General features: G+C 44.9%; 2 protein-coding genes across 2 annotated transcripts in view; both read right to left on the reverse strand.

Annotated features, from left to right (window-relative positions):
- TRMT12 (tRNA methyltransferase 12 homolog) overlaps positions 1–19639 on the reverse strand; it is a 461498-nt gene that overhangs the window by 423300 nt on the left and 18559 nt on the right. The gene's annotated exons all lie outside the window — the stretch shown is intronic.
- LOC137527517 (protein NYNRIN-like) lies at positions 16779–18456 on the reverse strand. The gene is made up of 2 exons (XM_068248037.1): positions 17271–18456; positions 16779–16978 (listed from the first exon to the last, which is right to left on the reverse strand). Exons 1-2 carry the CDS (start codon positions 18454–18456, stop codon positions 16779–16781), a joined length of 1386 nt encoding a protein of 461 aa, XP_068104138.1.

Genomic DNA, 19639 nt, shown 5'->3' on the forward strand with positions numbered 1-19639 from the left:
TAGCTGCTGACCCTCCACTGGACTATATATATATATATATATATATATATATATATATATATATATATATATATATATATATATATATACATATACGCGTGTGTGTGTGTGTGTGTGTGTGCGTGCGTGCGTGTGTGTGTCAGAGAGCCAGAATTATCCATGTTACAGGGCAATACTTCTAAACTATTCAGAGGACAGGGCTGACGTTTTCTGGCTACTGTGATATCAGCGCGGGATTCAACATCATTAGCAAAATCAGACTGTGTACAGGGCAAGGTATCTAAACCGCTTGCTGACAAGGACAATGCTTCAATGGCTTCCGCTTCACTAAGCAGGGATTCATCAAGTTTTACTAGAGCAGACTGTAATTCCAAAACAGCTGCTAAACAAGTGAATATTACTCTAACGCCCATTGAAGTAAGCAAAGCCTCTGAGTCTTCTGCTCGAGATCTTGAAGCATCTGCAATACTGAGTGAAGCATAAGACTCTGTAATTTCAGCTTCACTGGACAGAATCATTGAATAGTCCCTATTGCAGGGCAGAACCATGGAAGCACCATGGAAGCACCTGCTGGACAGCATAATGATTATGTGAGCGGAGTTTCATTGGAAAGAATTGAGCAATTCATGGTACAGGGCAAATTCACAGGAAAATTTTCTGAACAGGGCAATAATTCTTTGTTTTTAGGTTCACATCAGGGCTGTGGAGTTGGTCCAAAAATCCACCCACTCCGACTCCGCAGTTTAGGATTCCACCGACTCCGACTCCTCGACTCCGACTCCTCTAATTTGCATATTACAATTTTGTTGATTAAAAGTATGTAACGTGAAATTCGTCTCTTAACTGCCAACGCTTAGGAATTTTACAAGACAACTGAAGTGAGAAGGATATGTAGACTACTATATTTATTCCCTTTAGACTAAAACTAGTCCTTTGTAAGAGTACTTGTAAAAGGTACAAACCGGAACAAAGAACATCTATCAGGCCCTAGGCAATGTAAGTGTGGGAACATGTAAGAATGATGTGCAGGTACTCTGCAGGGGAATGAGGAGATTCTTCCTCTATTACACACCTTCATGCACAATCTGAACAAGGTTTATGGGTGACAGACAACACCTCTGTGTTCAATGTGCACAGCATTTTCAGTGGATTCCCTGCAGCTCTGTGGGGAGTGCATATGTAGAGTATAGTACTACTGTGTAACAAAGTAAACCTGAGACTGATGAAATTAAAGTTTTATACATACCTGGGGCTTCCTCCAGCCGCCTTCAGGATAATCCGTCACTCGTTGTCCTCCTCCACCACCTGGATCTTCTGCTATGAGTCCAGGTACTTGAGCCAGTCGGGTGTAGTGCGCATGCACACACTCCACCGCCAGGAGCATACTACACCTGTGCAGCACTATTGCGCAGGTGCAGAATGTTCCTGGCTGTGGGAGCGGCATGCGGCCGGACAACGCTGACTGGCTGAATTACCAGGACTCATAGCAGAAGATCCGGGTGGTGGACAGCGAGGGACTGATTAGCCTGAAGGGGGCTGGAGGAAGCCCCAGGTATGTATAAAACTTTACTTTTCATCCGTCTCAGGTACCCTTTAATTTGCATTCACTAAACCAAATTTAACAACAATGGATAGGAAAGGTTGCAGATGACTGGCACTGGAAGGAGGCTGGAGATGGCAGTCGGAATGTAGTTACCGAGCAGACTGTGCTCCCTTACCTGGTGAAGATATCACAAAGTATAGCCGAGAAGAAAAGCAGGTCTGGCACCAGTCTCAATGCTTCAGTGAATTTTTATTCCAACAGGTACAGTGTAGCAAGGCACCTTCATGTGCCTTGCTACACTGTACCTGTTGGAATAAAAATTCACTGAAGCATTGCGACTGGTGCCAGACCTGCTTTTCTTCTCGGCTATACTACCAAATTTAACAACATATCAAATTATTTGATTTCATCAGCAAAGGGAGTGCATACATTTGCATAAATCAGCATCAATGCAGAATTATTTCCATCTCATTGACCATCTCTATTAGTGACACAGCTACACATCAGGCTTTATTCTTACAGCATAGATGTTATTTAGTATATATAAGAGATTCCTGTGTACACATCATATATACAGTCACAATCAGATATGTATATCTGACCTTAAAAATACGGGGACTGCTTTATTGAAGCAGCACAAGTAACTAATTTTGATTGGTTTATTTCATTTTTGTGGACTAAGCACAGCTATTACTGTATATATACTGTATATATACACATTATTTTTAATGACTATTATCTGAGAAATAGAACATTTTATCATATTTTCTATTTTAATTACAGTTACAAATTCATTAGGAGTCGGAGCATTTTTTCCCGACTCCGACTCCAGGCACCCAAAATTGTCCGACTCCACGACTCCGACTCCACAGCCCTGGTTCACATGATAGGAGCTCAGAACCATTCGTGGAACTAGAGCAAGGTACAGAAACAGGAGGATCAGGACACAGGGCTTGTGAAACTGAACCATAGCTTTTCAACTGTGAGATTGGAAAATTCAGATGCTGGGGTTCTAAGGCTACCAAACATGATTGCTGAGACTCAGGAACTGATGTAGTGCATCTATTGGTATCTGCTGGATCAGACAGGAATTTAACTTTATCAACACAGGTAAATTCTACAGAACTGTTTGCTGAGGCAGGCAATAATTCTTTGATTTCTGTTTCACTGAACAAAGACTCATGAGTACTGGCTAGACTGGACTCAGAAGTCAGCAGGACCTCTGGATCCTCTGCTGAGAAACTTTTGCAGGGCAAGGTTAAGGAAGTATCAGTAGCTTCTGTCTTACTGGGAAGTAACACTGAGTTATCCATGGTACAGGGTGGAATTACAGGAACATTTACTGGACAAAGCAGGGATTCAGGAACTTCAATTTCACACAAAAGGAGCTCTGAATCACTCGCTGAATCAGCCAAAAGTGCTGAAGCAGGTGGGTCAGAACGACAAATTTGCGAATCCGGAGTCAAGTTCAATTGTGAAACTGAAAAACTCAGAGACAGAGGTTCCTGGGTCACCTGACTGGATTGCGGAGCCTCAGGAACTGAGGAAGTGGAACAATCTCCAACTGACAGTGTGCTTTCCCTGGTATCAACTGATTGAATCGCATAAAAATCATCCAAAATCATTTCCCACACATCGATCAATGGAACCACAAAGTCATACCCACACACCAGTTTTTATTAGGTTATAGGCAGACTTAATGCATGCATTCAATACTGCTTTACTTTTAGCACTGAAGAAAAGACAGAATGAACTTGAATCACTGTTCAATTCACGGACTAGAGCTTCAATCTCCCATTTCTCAAATGGAGGATCCCATGCACACTTAGCGACAGCTCAACGTTCAGGCTGAACAAAGTTCACAGGTGTGGTTGTGGCAGGGACATGTATTGGGTTATTTAGCAGGCGATTGGCAGAATTCTTATTCCTAAGAATCTCCAAAACCTGTTGTGACGCCGTCGGTATGACATATCGAATGCGTCATGGAGTTACCAACGCTAGTTCTTCGCAAACCAACCAAACTGACAGTTTTTGGTTTAAATACACTTTTCTTTCCCTTCGCCAAAGGGCTGGAGAAATCTTTTCAGGGTCAGGTAATTAGCCTCCTGTTGAAAAGATTCTCTGCCAGCACTGGGGACCCCCTGAGGTGTTTATGACCTCATCCATCAGGTGAAGGGTAGATATCAGTTGACAGAAGCTCATAAATGTTAGCTCCTCCAGACTGCTAGGAACCGATCACAGCAGGGGGTTCTCCCAGGATTACCTCAGCTGAAGGATCAAGGAGATTCCATCTCCCAGCTGACCTTTCTGTGATCTCACAAATATGAAATCCATCTTTTGCCATAAAGATGGCTTTCCAAATAGGCAACGGCCTTAAGAACCCGCTTATTCTGAAATTCGGAACCAACCACATGATTGGATGTTTCTGAATTCAAGGTAAGCCCTGCCAAAGCAGAGATATGCATTTTGGGGTCACCGTTCACTCTAAACCCCCCAAGTTTGGTATCAACGTTCTTGATAAATTCTGACAAACCTAAAAATGTTATTGGATTTAACACAACTTGCACGGTTTGCAGATGAGCACACTTATCATGATTCAGGTAAAATTTTGTCTCTCTGAGAGGGGCAGAGATCTCCTATTCCAAAGAGGTGTGTGATCCACGCCCCCTAACCCCTCCTTGCTGGAGTGGGGGCTATAACCAGACAGAGCCCAGAAAGCTCTGTGTCCTTTACCTTCAATCTGATGCCTAGTAACATCCTGGCAGCCCGGAAGGACACGGGCAAACCCTCCCTCTTGGAACTTCCTAACAAAGGCCTGTTGGCCGCAAGGCAACCACCATTTTGGGACTTTCACCAAAGACTTGCGATTGCCGCATGGACTACCAATAACGGTATTTGAACTGTATATTAAGACATTCTGTTCTCTTTTCCTCTCTTCTCTCTGTCAATCAATCTGTTCTAAAATAAGCTGTGTGTATGTAGTTTAGAAATAAACTAACGATTTTATCGTTCAGTCTTGTGCCTGTTCTGGTCATCTGATTGCTGCTATAACGAATCTGCCCTCTGAAGAGTCAGTCATACTACCGCATTGTTTTATGATTTGCTTATAAATTGTTGATTTGCTAGCTAGGTTGTAAATAACCGTTTCTTCCTTCTAGGATTAGCTAGTATCAGATTTCCTGTGCAAAAATCGATAACTTTCGTTTCTCGATTGTAAATACAATTCGAGACTGCATCATATAGGGACCCAGTAACCTTTCTTTAACGTCACATTGCGCACAGTCTTTAAGCCGTCGGAAGTGATTATTCCCCGAACGGTGACTTGAGCGTGTTGAACGTGATTGGGCTGGCTACCGTATTATGATAGCGGGAGTCTCTTTCCTCCCTGAACTTGAGAGAGTGGTGGCAGTTTACTTTATTTACCCGATTTCCAGCGCGAAATCGATATTTTTAGTTTACCGATTGTATATACAATCAAAATTGTACATGTATGGGCACCTCCAACCAATCTTAACCGTTTACTACGCACACAGTGAATTTGCCTCCAGCAGTCTCTAGTGCATGAGTCCTGCATGGCAACAGTGGCCTAGTAATACGGGATTGGTGGATGTTTGTCCCATTACATATTGTCGGCAGCTGCGCGACCAATCTTTATTGTCAGTCTGTTCACCGTACTTCCTGCGTATGCTAACGGGAGCAGATTAGACGGATTGGCACGCTCTGTCGCCTTTTCTTCTTACCTCTGACGATCCAGCAACCGGTCTCGTTGTCCGTCTGCGCCCGTACTTCCTGCGTACGCTAACGGGAGCAGATCTCGACGGGATCGCGGGGCTGAATTGTTACACCTGTAACAAGTGTTGAACTGTAGTATATGCAAATTTCCCTTGCTGCACAAAAAAGTTGATTTGCTTAAAGAGACACTGAAGCGAGAATAATTCTCGCTTCAGAGCTCATAGTTAGCAGGGGCACGTGTGCCCTTGCTAAAACGCCACTATCCCGCGGCTAAATGGGGGTCCCTTCACCCCCAAATACCCCGCCCCCCGCAAAATCAACGACCAAATTGGTCGTAGATTTTGCTGCTGCTGGAGGCAGGGCTAACGGCTGCAGCCCTGTCTCACAGCGCGTCTATCAGTGGCGCATCGCCGCCTCTCCCCCGCCCCTCTCAGTGAAGGAAGACTGAGAGGGGCGGGGGTGAGGCGGAGATACGCGCTGACAGACGCGCGTGGGGCAGGGCTGCGGCGGTTAGCCCTGCTCCAATGCGGAAGCGCTCCCCCGCTGCACGGAGGGGGAATTGGGGGTGAAGGGACCCCCGTTAAGCCACGGGATAGCGGAGTTTTAGCTGGGGCACACATGCCCCTGCTATCTATGAGGTCTAAAGCGAGATTTATTCTCGCTTCAGACTCTCTTTAATACTCTGTAATATGTCTTCATAATCATATTCAGACAATTCATTTAAACAAGAATTTTTATTCTCCCTGGCTAGCAACGAAAGTTCATTAGTAGTTTCATAGGTCCATTTGACTCCCCTGAATGGTAACTGAATTTCATTACCTGCTAATGGCGGAGTCTCATTACAAGATCTGATGCGTAGTCGCTAAGGGCAACGACTCTGCTGGTTGTGAACGTTTCCTGGAACGTTTACACTTGTTTCTATGTGAGACTTTAGACTTTGCTGCCTTAGGCGATTTATTCTCAGATGAAGGAACGCTATTAGTGCAACCATTTGCTTGCTGATTATTTTTGCAAGCAGTTGAAGGAGCAGCTGATTGACAGGCTGCCAGGAGCTCATTAAAAGGGTAAGGCAATGGATCGATGCGTAACCAGTTGTGAATCATAAAAGCTATGAATTCCAAAGGCTTTTGTCTCATTGTGATCCAGGACATCAACTGCCCAATCAAAAAGTTTGCCCTTAAAAAGAGTGCAAACGATCTGATCGGCCCAGGTAGGAATTGCAGAATTCCGAAAATCTGGATTTGCCAAAAATCTAACCAGTTCTGGTATAAATTTGTCTGCAATTTCAGGGCCAAGCTTTTCAAATCGTTTAAAAGACAGGGAGCCATAATAAACAGTGTCATTTTTGCTGGAAATCCCCTCCACAATGGGGATTGGTAATGGGGCTATCATAATGTTACGCTTGGTGGTATATCCTCCACAGTCAGCACATAGTGTATATCCTGACGTGAAGGAGGTACACATGCTAGCACAAGGAACCAGGATATCCCCAGTTTAGTGGAGGAGAGGACTGACTCCAACAGGAGATGTGGCTCACAGAGCAGGCGTAGATCCGAACAGCCACAAACAATCCTTTCACTATAGTGGCTCAGCACAAGGTAGCGCTGGGCGCATAAACCAGAACTCAGAAGATGGACTAGAACAATCTCTATTTTGACCTATGACACTGTATTATCAAATCATTTGCATGATCTTGTTTTGTTGTGAGTTTCCTGTATGTCCTACCTTGTATGTTAACCCTTTTATCTATTGTGCAGCGCTGCGTAATATGTTGGCGCTATATAAATACAATAAATAATAATAATAATAATAATAATAAAGGCAACAGAATGAACGCTTGCTTAACTAGTCACTGCTTAAGTGACAGCAAGCGTCCATAACAAGACAGACTGGAATCAGGCAGCCAATGCGAATGCAGTGGTGGCGTGCCTCACAAGGACAGGACAGAATAGTCGGGAAATAGAGTCAAGAAGGCAGACGTAATACACACAAATATACAATAGGTATGATTTCCTAGCGTATTACGATTACAGCTATCAATGAACTACAAACGACTAACTGACATATGTATATGTCCCTGTAAAAAGGAAAGTGTTAAAAAGAAAAAGTGGCTGACTCCTCCCCTGGGTGTAGGCTGTTCCGTAAAGAAGAGAGGAGAGAAAAAAATGCACTATGAGATAAAAGGAACACTAAGAACTGGAGCAGGACTAGGAAGGATTCGCTACTTCTACGCAGAAGCGAGCGCAATCCACGCAAAGGCAACAGGAACAGGACTGACTAGCTAAGCACAGGTGATCACGATACGCGCAACCTACCAAAACGTGCTGAAAGCTGACTGACTGAACACAGGATATAAACAGTTCGTGTACGTATACATCAGCGACACTGATGTATTAACGTAACACGAATATAGGAAAGGAAAATAACAAAACGTGCTAGTATGCATATATAAATCGGCGATGAACCAATATAGGACGCAAGACCAGCAAAGTAACAATTACTGATAACAAGAGCTGAACTGGAAGGACTCACTGACCCCTTCGCAGGAGTCAGTGCAGTCCACACGAGATCTAGGAACAGGGGGGCCTCGGACAGAGTAACAGACTGAATCTGAGACTATGATAGCCCATGGAGCACTGCAGGAAGCAGTCCTTTATAATGAGGTCATCCAATGGAAGCAGACATGCAGATTCCCAAACAGGTGAATAGTAATCAATCACAGGCTGACAGCAGGAAAGGGCAGACAATGATATGCAGCCTGCAAGAAAGGGATTGCAGCTCCATTGCAACAGACAATGTTCGTTTTCACAAAAGCATATTAACCTGTCATTAACTTCAGAGCGACTGCAGATGGAGTCAACGCTCAGTGTAAGCGCACGCAAAACTATGCGAGCAAATGCACGCAAAGAAATCAAAAACTGCTTGTCTTCAGTAAAACTGCAGCCAGCGGTACATGCTGCAGAAGTGATCATTAGGCCTGGTTCACATTAGCGGTTGCTATTCGGAATCGCCGTGCCGGAGCCGTGCCGGAGCCGGACCGCATGCGGACCGGACGAAACGGACGCACGGCATAGCAATGAAAGTCTATGCGACCGTTCACATGTGTCCGTTTCGTCCGGACCGGAGCCGGACCGGATCCGGACTCCGGCGTCCGTTCCAACATGCGCTATTTTTTGGTCCGGCTGACGTATCCGGACCGGAGCCGGAATGTTGCATCCGGCCAATGGAAACCAATGAGAACCGGAGAGCGCACAACACACTGGCTATAAAAACCGGATGTTATACCACACTTCCTATGCTGACTCTATGGTATGGTGGCCATTTTGGATGGGGACCACATGGCACCAGCGTTCACAGAGTGGAGCAGCAGTGACTTCATGCTGGAGCTCTTTGGCAGCAACATGTCTGACGATATGTCTGATAACGAGGGGGTGAGGCCCTACACATCAGAAGACCTCATCCTACAGGTGCAGCAGGTACCAGCCCTGTGGGACAAGTGCTCAAAGTCCTCCACATACAGCTTGGCAATTTTTTTCCACAGGCCTCTGCATTTTTTGATGTTGCTGTGGTCCACAGCAACATCAAAAAATGCAGAGGCCTGTGGAAAAAAATTGCCAAGCTGTATGTGGAGGACTTTGAGCACTTGAGCAAGAGACAGCAAGGCACAGAGGGTATGTTGACTAGAAGTTTTTGGGGGGGCTTGTGGTTAGCTTGTGATGTATTCCACTTTTGCTATGGATTTGTGTCACCCACGTGTTGCCCACCCACCCGTGGCCCACCCACCTGTTCCCCACCCACCTGTACCCCACCTGTGATGTATCCCACCCACCTGTGATGTATCCCACCCACCTGTACCCCACCTGTGATGTATCCCACCCACCTGTGATGTATCCCACCCACCTGTACCCCACCTGTGATGTATCCCACCCACCTGTGATGTATCCCACCCACCTGTACCCCACCTGTGATGTATCCCACCCACCTGTGATGTATCCCACCCACCTGTACCCCACCTGTGATGTATCCCACCCACCTGTGATGTATCCCACCACCTGTACCCCACCTGTGATGTATCCCACCCACCTGTGATGTATCCCACCCACCTGTACCCCACCTGTGATGTATCCCACCCACCTGTGATGTATCCCACCCACCTGTACCCCACCCACCTGTGATGTATCCCACCCACCTGTACCCCACCTGTGATGTATCCCACCCACCTGTGATGTATCCCACCCACCTGTACCCCACCTGTGATGTATCCCACCCACCTGTGATGTACCCCACCTGTGATGTATCCCACCCACCTGTGATGTATCCCACCCACCTGTACCCCACCTGTGATGTATCCCACCCACCTGTGATGTATCCCACCCACCTGTACCCCACCTGTGATGTATCCCACCCACCTGTGATGTATCCCACCCACCTGTGATGTATCCCACCCACCTGTGATGTCTCCCACCCACCTGTGATGTCTCCCACCCACCTGCGATGTACCCCACCTGTGCACATAAAACATACACAATGACCAATTATTAAACATCAATTTATTGTAAAAAATTAAGACATTTAAAATCACTTAAAAACTTGAAACTCCAAAATAAACACATTTCAACAAAACATATTAAAAACCAAACATTCACCCTCGTCCTGGTGGTGTGGTAAAATAAAGTCTCAGTTGGTCCCTGTTCCGCAGTGACACTACCCTTGGCCTGGTTGCATACCTCCGCAGGGGCATTAGTGGAAGCACATTCGGGGGTTCCGGAGTCTCTCTTTCCTCCTGCCGCACAAAGTTGTGGAGGATGCATGCTGCCTTCACCACGACAACTGCGTTGCCCGGTTTCAGCAGCATGGGCGTGTGGAACACCCTCCACTTTGACACCAGGATCCCAAATGTGCACTCCACCATTCTCCTTGCACGGCTCAACCGAGCATTGAAGTGTAGCTGGCTGGCATCAAGTCCCCTGTCTGGGTACGGACGCATTACATGGTCGGACAGGGCGAAGGCCTCGTCCCCCACAAACACATAGGGGTAGGCCGGTGCCCTTGTCCCAGGCCAGGGTCTGTCACGGGGGAGACGCAGTCTGCCTTCCTCCATCAGCCGGCAAAGGGTCATACGCTGGAAAATTCCAGAGTCATTGGAACTACCGTACGACCCCACGTCCACGTACACAAACTTGTAGTCCGCATCTGCCACTGCCATTAGAACAATGCTGAAGTATTTTTTATAGTTGAAATAATGGCTGCCACTACCCACGGGTTTCTGAATCCGGATGTGTTTCCCATCCAGTGCGCCAACACAATTAGGAAACTTGCACTCGGTCCAGAAGCCCTGGGCGATCTCCTCCCATTTCGTGGTGTCCGGCACAGGCATGTATCTGGCCCTCAGTCGCGTCCAAAGGATCCTCGAAGTCCTCACGACGATGCCTGCCACCGTGCTCTTCCCAATACGAAATGTGACATGTAGCGATGTATATGTTTGTCCAGTTGCGATGTACCTACAAGAGAAATAATCGAAATCAATTTTTCATGTCGTTACAGGAGAAAGGTTCAAGACAAGGTGGCGCAATATACGTGATGCATACGTGAAATGGCTACGGAAGAAAAAACTTGCCGAACGAAGTGGCAGTGGCGGGGGAAAGCGACAAAAAGATTACCAATTTGCCAAGCAATTGTCTTTCATCAATGCAAGCCTGGAACCTAGACTGTAAGTACCACTACTGTGGGCAGGAACTGAGAGCTCATTTTAGCAGACAACTACCATGACTTCGGCCATGTATTGCTATAAACTGGCCTCAATTCCCATGGCTAGCGAACTTTTCTCACAAGCTTTATCAAATGTTTGGTAGAAACGGTTGATAAAGTGTTTGCTAGTGTTTGCTAGCTCTGTGAATTGACGCCACATGCTGTTTGGCACACCAATAAATATTGTTTTTATCTACAGGACTGAAGACAATTTGGAGCAAGAGGAACCGACCCAGGAGGCACGGTTCAGCAGTGAGGAGAGCTTGGTGGATGATGACGTCGCCGATGTAACCTATTGCCCCGAGGAGAGGAGTAGGAGGAGGGAGTCCTTAGCTATCCCAGCTCTCTCCTTTGATGATGACTTGGTAGAAGAGAGCTTGGATGTTGAGGTTGCAGGACCGAGTGTGGAAGAAGCTGCACCTCCACAATCGACCGCTATGGAAGATCCAGGGGAACAAGAACAAAGTGAGGAGCACCGAGAGACTGCAGCACAACCAGCGCGCAGGGCAACCCCGACACAGGCCAGAGGACAGGAAGATGCTGCCACACCACCAGTGAGGACCACCCCACCAGTGAGGCGTCGAGGTACCTTCCCCCCAACAAGGAGAGAGACAGAGTCCGAGATGTCCGGGGCTGTCTCCGGACTTCTCGGGATTCTTCAGAGCCACCAAACTCTCATAACCCGGCAGTTGCAAGATGAGGACAGGGGCCATATCATGGAGCAGTACAAGTCCCACATCACTTCACTGCAATGTGAGCTCGACGCTGTACATGGGCACTACAGGGACGAGCTTAAAATGATGCATGAGATGCACAGAGGAGAAATCGACCAACTGCGTGCGCAGCATCATCAGTCGGTGGGCCAGCTGCAGAACATGATGCAGCAAATGCATCAACAAAGCAGGGAACTACTGAAATTGCAGGCACACCCGTGTTTTCACACTGTGATGTCTCTAATACCTGTCAAAGCAATATACTGACAGTAATGACTCAAGGCACACCTCTTAAAAGGACGGCTTGTTTATTTTCATCAAGAAGCTTGTTGATGAGGCATGTGTAGGAGACAAATGCTACAATTTCACTAGTTACAATGACTTTTATCAGTTACAGTTATGCAAAAATATACATGCCTCTGGGCAGTTCAGGATGTCCATCAGTGTTACAAAAACCAATCACAGTTCAATAATCAGTGCAGACATGAAGCAGTTAACATTTAATTCTTAGAACTCTCCACCCATATTATAATGAGTTTCACCACCCACTGTTCTCTTACTCAACCTTCTGTTTAAGGTCACAAGGGGAAGTGGTCCAGTCTGGACAACACATCACTTGTCTAAATCTGTCCTTGGGGCCTCTTTTCCACTAAAAGTCAAGGAAGCTAGGACATTGCAAAATAACGGTAAATCTACTATTAGGACATGCTCAAGAACAGCCAGTGTCCCTGAACACGTACACATTTTGTGGCCTTCTTCTAACTGAAATGATTTATACATCACCAAATGGAGCTATATGAACAAAATGTCCGTTATATAAACTAGACGGGTATCACAGCTTTGTCACTCCCTCCTCTAGTTCATCCCTGTGAACTACTCATATTAAAAAGTTTTTATCACAGTATTCTTGTAGTCAGGGCCTCCAGCTATATCACCTCTGGCTCTGTGGTACATATGTTGTAGTGCCATCCTCTTCACCTTAATAAGAGCCACCTTTTTGGCTAAGAACTCATCTTAAGGCAGTGCATCCTCTTCACCTTAGTCAGAGCCACCTTTTGGCTAAAAACTCCTCTTAAGGCGGTGCATTCTGGTGGAACGTTTATTATGGTTCCTGCCAGGATGTATCAAGTAGATTCCTTTGATCCTTTCAAGTACAGCAGGTGATGATGTCAGGACAAGAGTGCTCTTGTATTGATCTGTAGTGATGCAATCGTAGAGCGATGTTTTACTAAGGATTCATCCATCTTTGTCTTTCCCAGCTGGGGTCTTTCTTCCCTTGCACCCTTAGGACCTCTTTGCCTTTTATTGTAGAACATTATGAACATGAGGTAGATTTTAAATCAGGAGGTAGAGTTCATACCACAGACCTTGATCCATAAGTGTCTTCTTGGTGATAAGCTGAGGCACAATATGTCTTGTTGAGGTAGAAGGGTAGAACCATAGGGAGATACAACAATAATGCATAAAGAAGGAAATTAACTCATTGAGAGGCATGTGATTTTTTTTTTTTTTTTTTTTTTTTTTTTTTACAGTTGCAAATGCCGTCCCTTTTAATCTCTTATTTTGTTTATATATATATATGTTTGTATGATTATTATAAAGTATAACACCAAGTAAGTATAGTAGCAATTAAATCACAATAATAAGTTGATTTAGTAGGGAATTACAATACCTAACAAACCTACCCTTTCATCCATGACAGACTTATCCCGCCCCTCACCTGGTAGTCTGACCACCAGCTGCATAGTTCAGGATAAGCCTGTATTGATTATATTGGTTTCATTCATACCTAGGTTATATGGTTCTCTCCTTTCATGGAGGGCTTCTACTACTTCCATTTACTCATTTCCATGCACTTCCTTTTAACTAAGGGAACATGAGAAAGTTTAAACTACCCATATAACATTTAGATATATTCTTCACCTTGCGAAACTACCACCAAAACATCCCTGGGTTTCTGTTGTTTCTTACTCATTTTAGCACCTAATCTTTTGATTTTACAAAACACAAGTACCTGGAAAATGTATAGTAAACATGTAAGGACAATGAGCACCACTACTGGATGGAGCATGAGGTTCAGAAAGGCACTTGCCTTTGGACTATACCCAAATAGACTTTCCCACCATGATACTTTAGCATCTTGTTCTAGAGCATGTGAGACTTGTACTAGTTTCTCACGATCGTGCTCCAAACGCACTGTTGCTTGCCTTTCTGAAGCTCTGAGTGTTTTTATGATCTCATCTTCCCTCCCAAAATCCAATAACCATCCTTTCAATTCTGCTCCAAATCCTAAAGGAATTTTTTGTAAACGGACAGGTGTATCAGGCTTGATGTCTAGTCTTTTTTCAGGTGTTATGGGTGTACGTCCCTTCTGCTGTGCCAGATCAACTCCCAGGACTGGGCCAGTGGTACAGTACACCCCTCTGGTCAGTGTTCCACTCTGAGTACAATTGAATGTATACACTGCATAAGAGGTGGCATTCTCCATTTGATACCAGCACCAATAACCCTGTCCTAGGTACTTCATCCGGCTCGGCATCTTCTCTTTTGCATCCATCAAGCATGATCCTTCCTCATCCCAACATTGTTGCCTTATAATCCTGTTTTGCTGTCCCTGACATAACAGTACATTTTCCTTTCTCCAACACCCATCTGTGTCTAACAACCTGGGCTCACCTTCTTCATAAATCATTATGTCATGGTTTACTCTGGGAAGCAAAACTACACCTGCTGACAAAACAGAACCCAAATTTACCACTGTATAAGCTTGATGCTCCTCACCTGCAACTGGCACTAAAGAAGAAATAGTGCATGTGAGGTTTTGACACCCATGGAATTGAGTAAGCCACCATTTTTCATGCGTCATTGCAAATTTAGGAACAGATCTCTCAGCTTGTCTACGCAAATTTATGGGAAAGTGACCAGCATGCAGTGAGGTTATCATTAGCTTTAGATCCTGTGATAGTTCAGATTGAACCTGTGTACAAGACAATGCTAATTGGACTTCTTCCTGCTGTTTAACCAGACCTGCTACTAACCCTTTAAATTTCTGCTTCATTACCTCTGACAGTGAGGCTGTAGCATCAATGTGATCATGTTGTAGATTTTCTAACACATGATTTATATCTAACTGAGTTTTCACTCCCTCCCCTACATGTTGAGCCAGCCCTCCAAGTTTATTTCTTAATACTTCTAAATCCATAGTATTTAAGGCCCCTAGACCAAGACCTCCCGCCCCCAGAGCTTTATCCATCAAATCCCTTTTAGACTTATGGTGACTATACCCCGATTCCAACCATCCTTTCAACATGTAGATCTGATTTTTAATATATACACCACACCTCCTGTCCCACATATCTACCCTAAAATCAGTTAATGTTACTCTCCACGTGTACAAAACAAACTTTGTATCCAACAATACTGCCCAAGGTGAGGCCAGTTGAGGGACTATTAGGTCTGCTATTTTGACAGCTGGGACTTTACATATATTTGGATTCATTTTTACAGGGACCACAACATCCTTTTCTCTTTCCACCCGGACTATAGTTGCACATACCTGGCCTCTCCCTTCCCATGTATACCACCCTCGTTTATTTATTGATGGATTGTTCACACCAGGGACTGGACTTTCTCTGTTCAACTGGACAGATTGGGTAAAAGTCCAGCATCCTTCATCTGACTCGTCGCAGAAAGGCCAAACAAATGGTCCATCCAAGTTTAAATCCAAATCTAACTCATAGCCATGAGGGTCTTTCCAGTCTGTGGTGTGATACAATCCTCTCAATCCTTCAGACATGGGAACCCCATACATCCATTCATTTACCTTTGGTGTGTCTATTCCGTTACACAGTACTTCCCATTTCCACGGGTTTGGTCCATTAAAGACAAGAGATTGGTTAGATGCCCAATGTGCTGTGTCAATAATATAGTGACCCTCAATGTCTGATGTACAGGCTTCTCTCATGATCCTCATCATATACTGTTGTACTGTTACACCTTCTTTTGGAGTGATATGCTCAAATTTCTTATTTCTAGCATCTGTTTGTACGTGCAACACCAGGGTGCTTGCATATGCATTAAGTCTAACTTTCTCATTATGTGTGTACCAGGTGGCCTGTTGGACTACACTGCAGTTGAGTCCAAATATAAGTCTCTCTTGAGTCAGGTATGTAAGTGGATCTACTGTTCCAAAGTACTCAGGGGCTCGAGTAAGCAAGAACTCCATGATTCCATCTGCTGGATCATAACATTTATTTAATAGAGTACCTTGCACGGGTTCAGGTTGGTCATAGAATATTTTCCTATATTGTCTTGTCTCACCCACATTATATACCACATACACTATATACCAGTCATCATACCCTCCTCTTGTTGGGTCCTCAGGATGTAACCTGTCTTTCTCACACCTTACTATCATCAAGTCATCCGATCTCCCATTGTCTAAATCAGTAGATAAGTCTTTTAAATCGTCACCGTCAAGTATCTCTGAATCTGGGTTGTCTGTGTCTGCAATAAAAATCCCTGGCATAGTACATGTGTCTATTTCTGGGTCCTCATCTGCCTCACAGTCAGGGACAAGTCTGTCTTGAACATATGTCAAAAAGAAAGTGATCTCTGGTTTCCCACCCAGCCTTTTTTTAAGATGCTCCTGAAAAGGAGGAATCATTCTGTGGTACATAGTATTACACAGTTCGTCCAAGGTATGCCAGTATGTGTCTATCACCAGGGGTGGATGAATTGGCCTAGCGTGCTCAAAATAGTGCAGGCTAGCAGGACTCATTCCCTTTGTACCGTGTACATGCATATACCCTCGGTAAAAAAGTGGATATCTTGGCACTAGTTTCCCCTGTTTACACTCAACCCTATGCAAGTGGGCAGGATCCCAGCCTTGTGGTTTCACCCCCCACTTACCATATGATGCTGGTGGCACCCAAGGTTGCTGGTGGTGGCTAGAGGTAGTTTGTCCCTCAGCACCTTTGAACATACATGACAAACAACATGCAAGACAGACTAACATAGATGCCCCTGGTGGCATGTTTGCATTAATCACTTTTGCGTATCTTCTTGCAATGAGAAGCATGGATCCAGGGAATTTTTCCTTCCAATTTTACTGAAGTAGAGGTGGTTAATAGGACTTGGTAAGGTCCATCAAACCTGTTTTCCAACCCTTTCCTTTGGAATCTTTTTACTACCACCCAGTCTCCAGGTTTCAGTGAATGGGATCCTGTATCGGACTCAGGATCTGGAATAGAGGAGAAAACTTGTCCATGCAATTTTGTAAGCAAATTATGTAACTCTTGTACATACATTTTCAGTGAGCAATGCATCATTTTCATTTCCTGTGGGAAGAATAGACCCGTGGGTGCTGGTCTCCCAAACAAAATTTCATAAGGGGTGAGTTTCTCTGGACCCCTAGGTGTATGCCTCATTGATTTCAGGACCAGTGGCAAAGCCTGTATCCATGTAAGCTTAGTTTTTTTCACACATTTTGGATAATCTGTTTTTGATTATCCCATTGTATCTCTCCACCTTACCTGATGCTTGTGGATGGTATGGAGTGTGAAATCTTTGTTCCACCTGTAGCCCTTCCAGCACTTCGGTCATTACTTGTCCTGTAAAATGTGTACCCCTATCAGATTCCAGAGTCTCAAATATTCCATATCTGCACACAATTTCTTGTAACAGTTTTTTCGCTGTGGCAGAAGCTGTGGCCTGTGCAACAGGCCATGCTTCCACCCAGCCAGAGAAGATGTCAACACATACCAGTACATACTGGAACTGCTGACACTTAGGCAACTGGATATAGTCAATTTGCAGCCTCTGGAATGGATACAGAGGCCTAGGCAAGTGTTTAGTGGGTGTCTTGACAAGCTTACCAGGATTGTGTTTTTGACATGTTTCACATGTTTGACAGAATCTCTCTGCCACTGTGGAGACTCCTGGGGCTACCCAGTATTTTGTGATGAGGCTGATTATTGCATCCTTCGCCAAGTGTGATGGGCCATGTGACACCTCCACTAGGTAGTGATACAAAGTGGGAGGGGCACAGTACCTGCCATCTGCATGGCTCCACAGGCCATCTATTTCACTACATCCTTGTTCCTCCCATTTTTGTCTCATCTGTTTTTCAGTCTGGGTTTGTAAGTTTTTAAGAACAGTTAAATCCATGTACTCGCCTTCCCCTTGTGGGGGGCTGACCACATAGATCTCTGTAATCATGGTGCCATGTAAGGCAGCATCCTTAGCCGCCATGTCAGCTTTGTTATTCCCTAATGAAATCTCATCTGTACCTTTTGTGTGTGCCTCACATTTTATTACTGCCACTTCCGTTGGGCCCCACAGAGACTCCAAGACCCTTTTGATTAATTCAGCGTGTTTGATAGGCTTACCATTTGTTGTCAAGAAACCTCTCATCCTCCACAATTGACCGAAATCATGACAGATCCCGTATCCATACCTGGAGTCCAAGTACACATTTAACCTTTGGCCTTTGCCAATGATGCAAGCCTGCATCAATGCCATTAGTTCTGCTACTTGAGCTGAACAGCTGCTTGGTAACTTACCTTGAAAAAGGACATCATCTTTGGTAACCACAGAGTATCCTGTAACAGGTTGCCCTTCTGAATAGTATCGGGACCCGTCAATAAAAACTGTGAGGTCTGCATGGTCAAGGGGAGTATCTTTCACTCGTCCTACCTCCTCATAGTAGTCATCTATCATTTCTTCACATCCCTGATCCCATCCATTTGAGCCATTTTTAAAGGATATTGGGGCAATCTCGGGATAGCTGAGTTTGGTTTCAATTTTATTTTAACTGGTGAACTGTTTATCATGAATCCTATCTTTCCCTCCTTTGACCATACCTCAGGGTTCACTATTTCTGACAAATCACTTGGTAAACTTTCTTCTGTCCCTGTACGCTGGACTAAGGAACAAAGGGCAATGATGCTATCCCAGGTTTCTCTAACAGGGTCAAGCTGTGTTTCAGACACTGAGGGTATGGTCACTTCCACTCCATTTTCGGTGAAAGATATTTGTGCTCTCATCTGGGTGAGTAAGTCTTTTCCCAGCAAGTTGCAGGGAACAGAATCACTCAACAATAGGGAGGCTTCAGTATGAAAAGGCCCAATTTGTATTTTTGTGGGCACTGTTTCTAACAATGGGTATGTAATACCTCCTCATCCCACAGCATTTGTGGAACCTTGTATGGGTAGTTCAATTTCATTAGATCGCAGCACTGATCGTGAGGCTCCTGTATCTAAAAGACAATTTACAGTTTGGTCATTAAGCTTCATTTCCACATAAGCATTTCCTTTGCCTGTGGTGGAAATGACAGGCAGAGCGGTTAGTCAGTCAGATGAAGAGTCGGGCACTATGTCAGTGTCCCTATTCCTCTGTGTCATGTTACGCTTTCCCTGAGGTGTGTAGTTACACTGTTTGACGAGATGTCCTGGGTCCCCACATCTATAGCACACCCGTAGTTGCCTACGGGGTGGGGGTGGCTCCCTTTGTGTCTCCCTCAATTTATCCCCTCCACTTACAATATAAATTTTCTGAGGCTTTTTTTCCTCTGCATCCAGTATGTTTCTCTCTATGGCTGTAGCCAGAGATAACAAAGAGGAGAGTGGTTTGTCTCTCCAATCTGGATTGGCAATCATCAATTTTTCTCGAATTTTACCTTTCAGCCCTGTCATGAAATTATGCAGTACCACTGGTTTAAGGTCTTCACTAGTGATGTTACACCCAGCTGATTCGATTGCTTGTTTAAACTTATTGTAATAAGCCATGCAATCCTCATTTGCAGCTTGGGTCACAGAGGATACATTGGACCATGATCGAGGGGGGTAAACAGTCTTGATCAACGTGGCAAGGGCACTTGTCCAAAAGTGTCCCTCCTCAATTG

Source organism: Hyperolius riggenbachi, chromosome 8, assembly GCF_040937935.1.
Source record: "Hyperolius riggenbachi isolate aHypRig1 chromosome 8, aHypRig1.pri, whole genome shotgun sequence".
NCBI classification, from domain to species: domain Eukaryota; kingdom Metazoa; phylum Chordata; class Amphibia; order Anura; family Hyperoliidae; genus Hyperolius; species Hyperolius riggenbachi.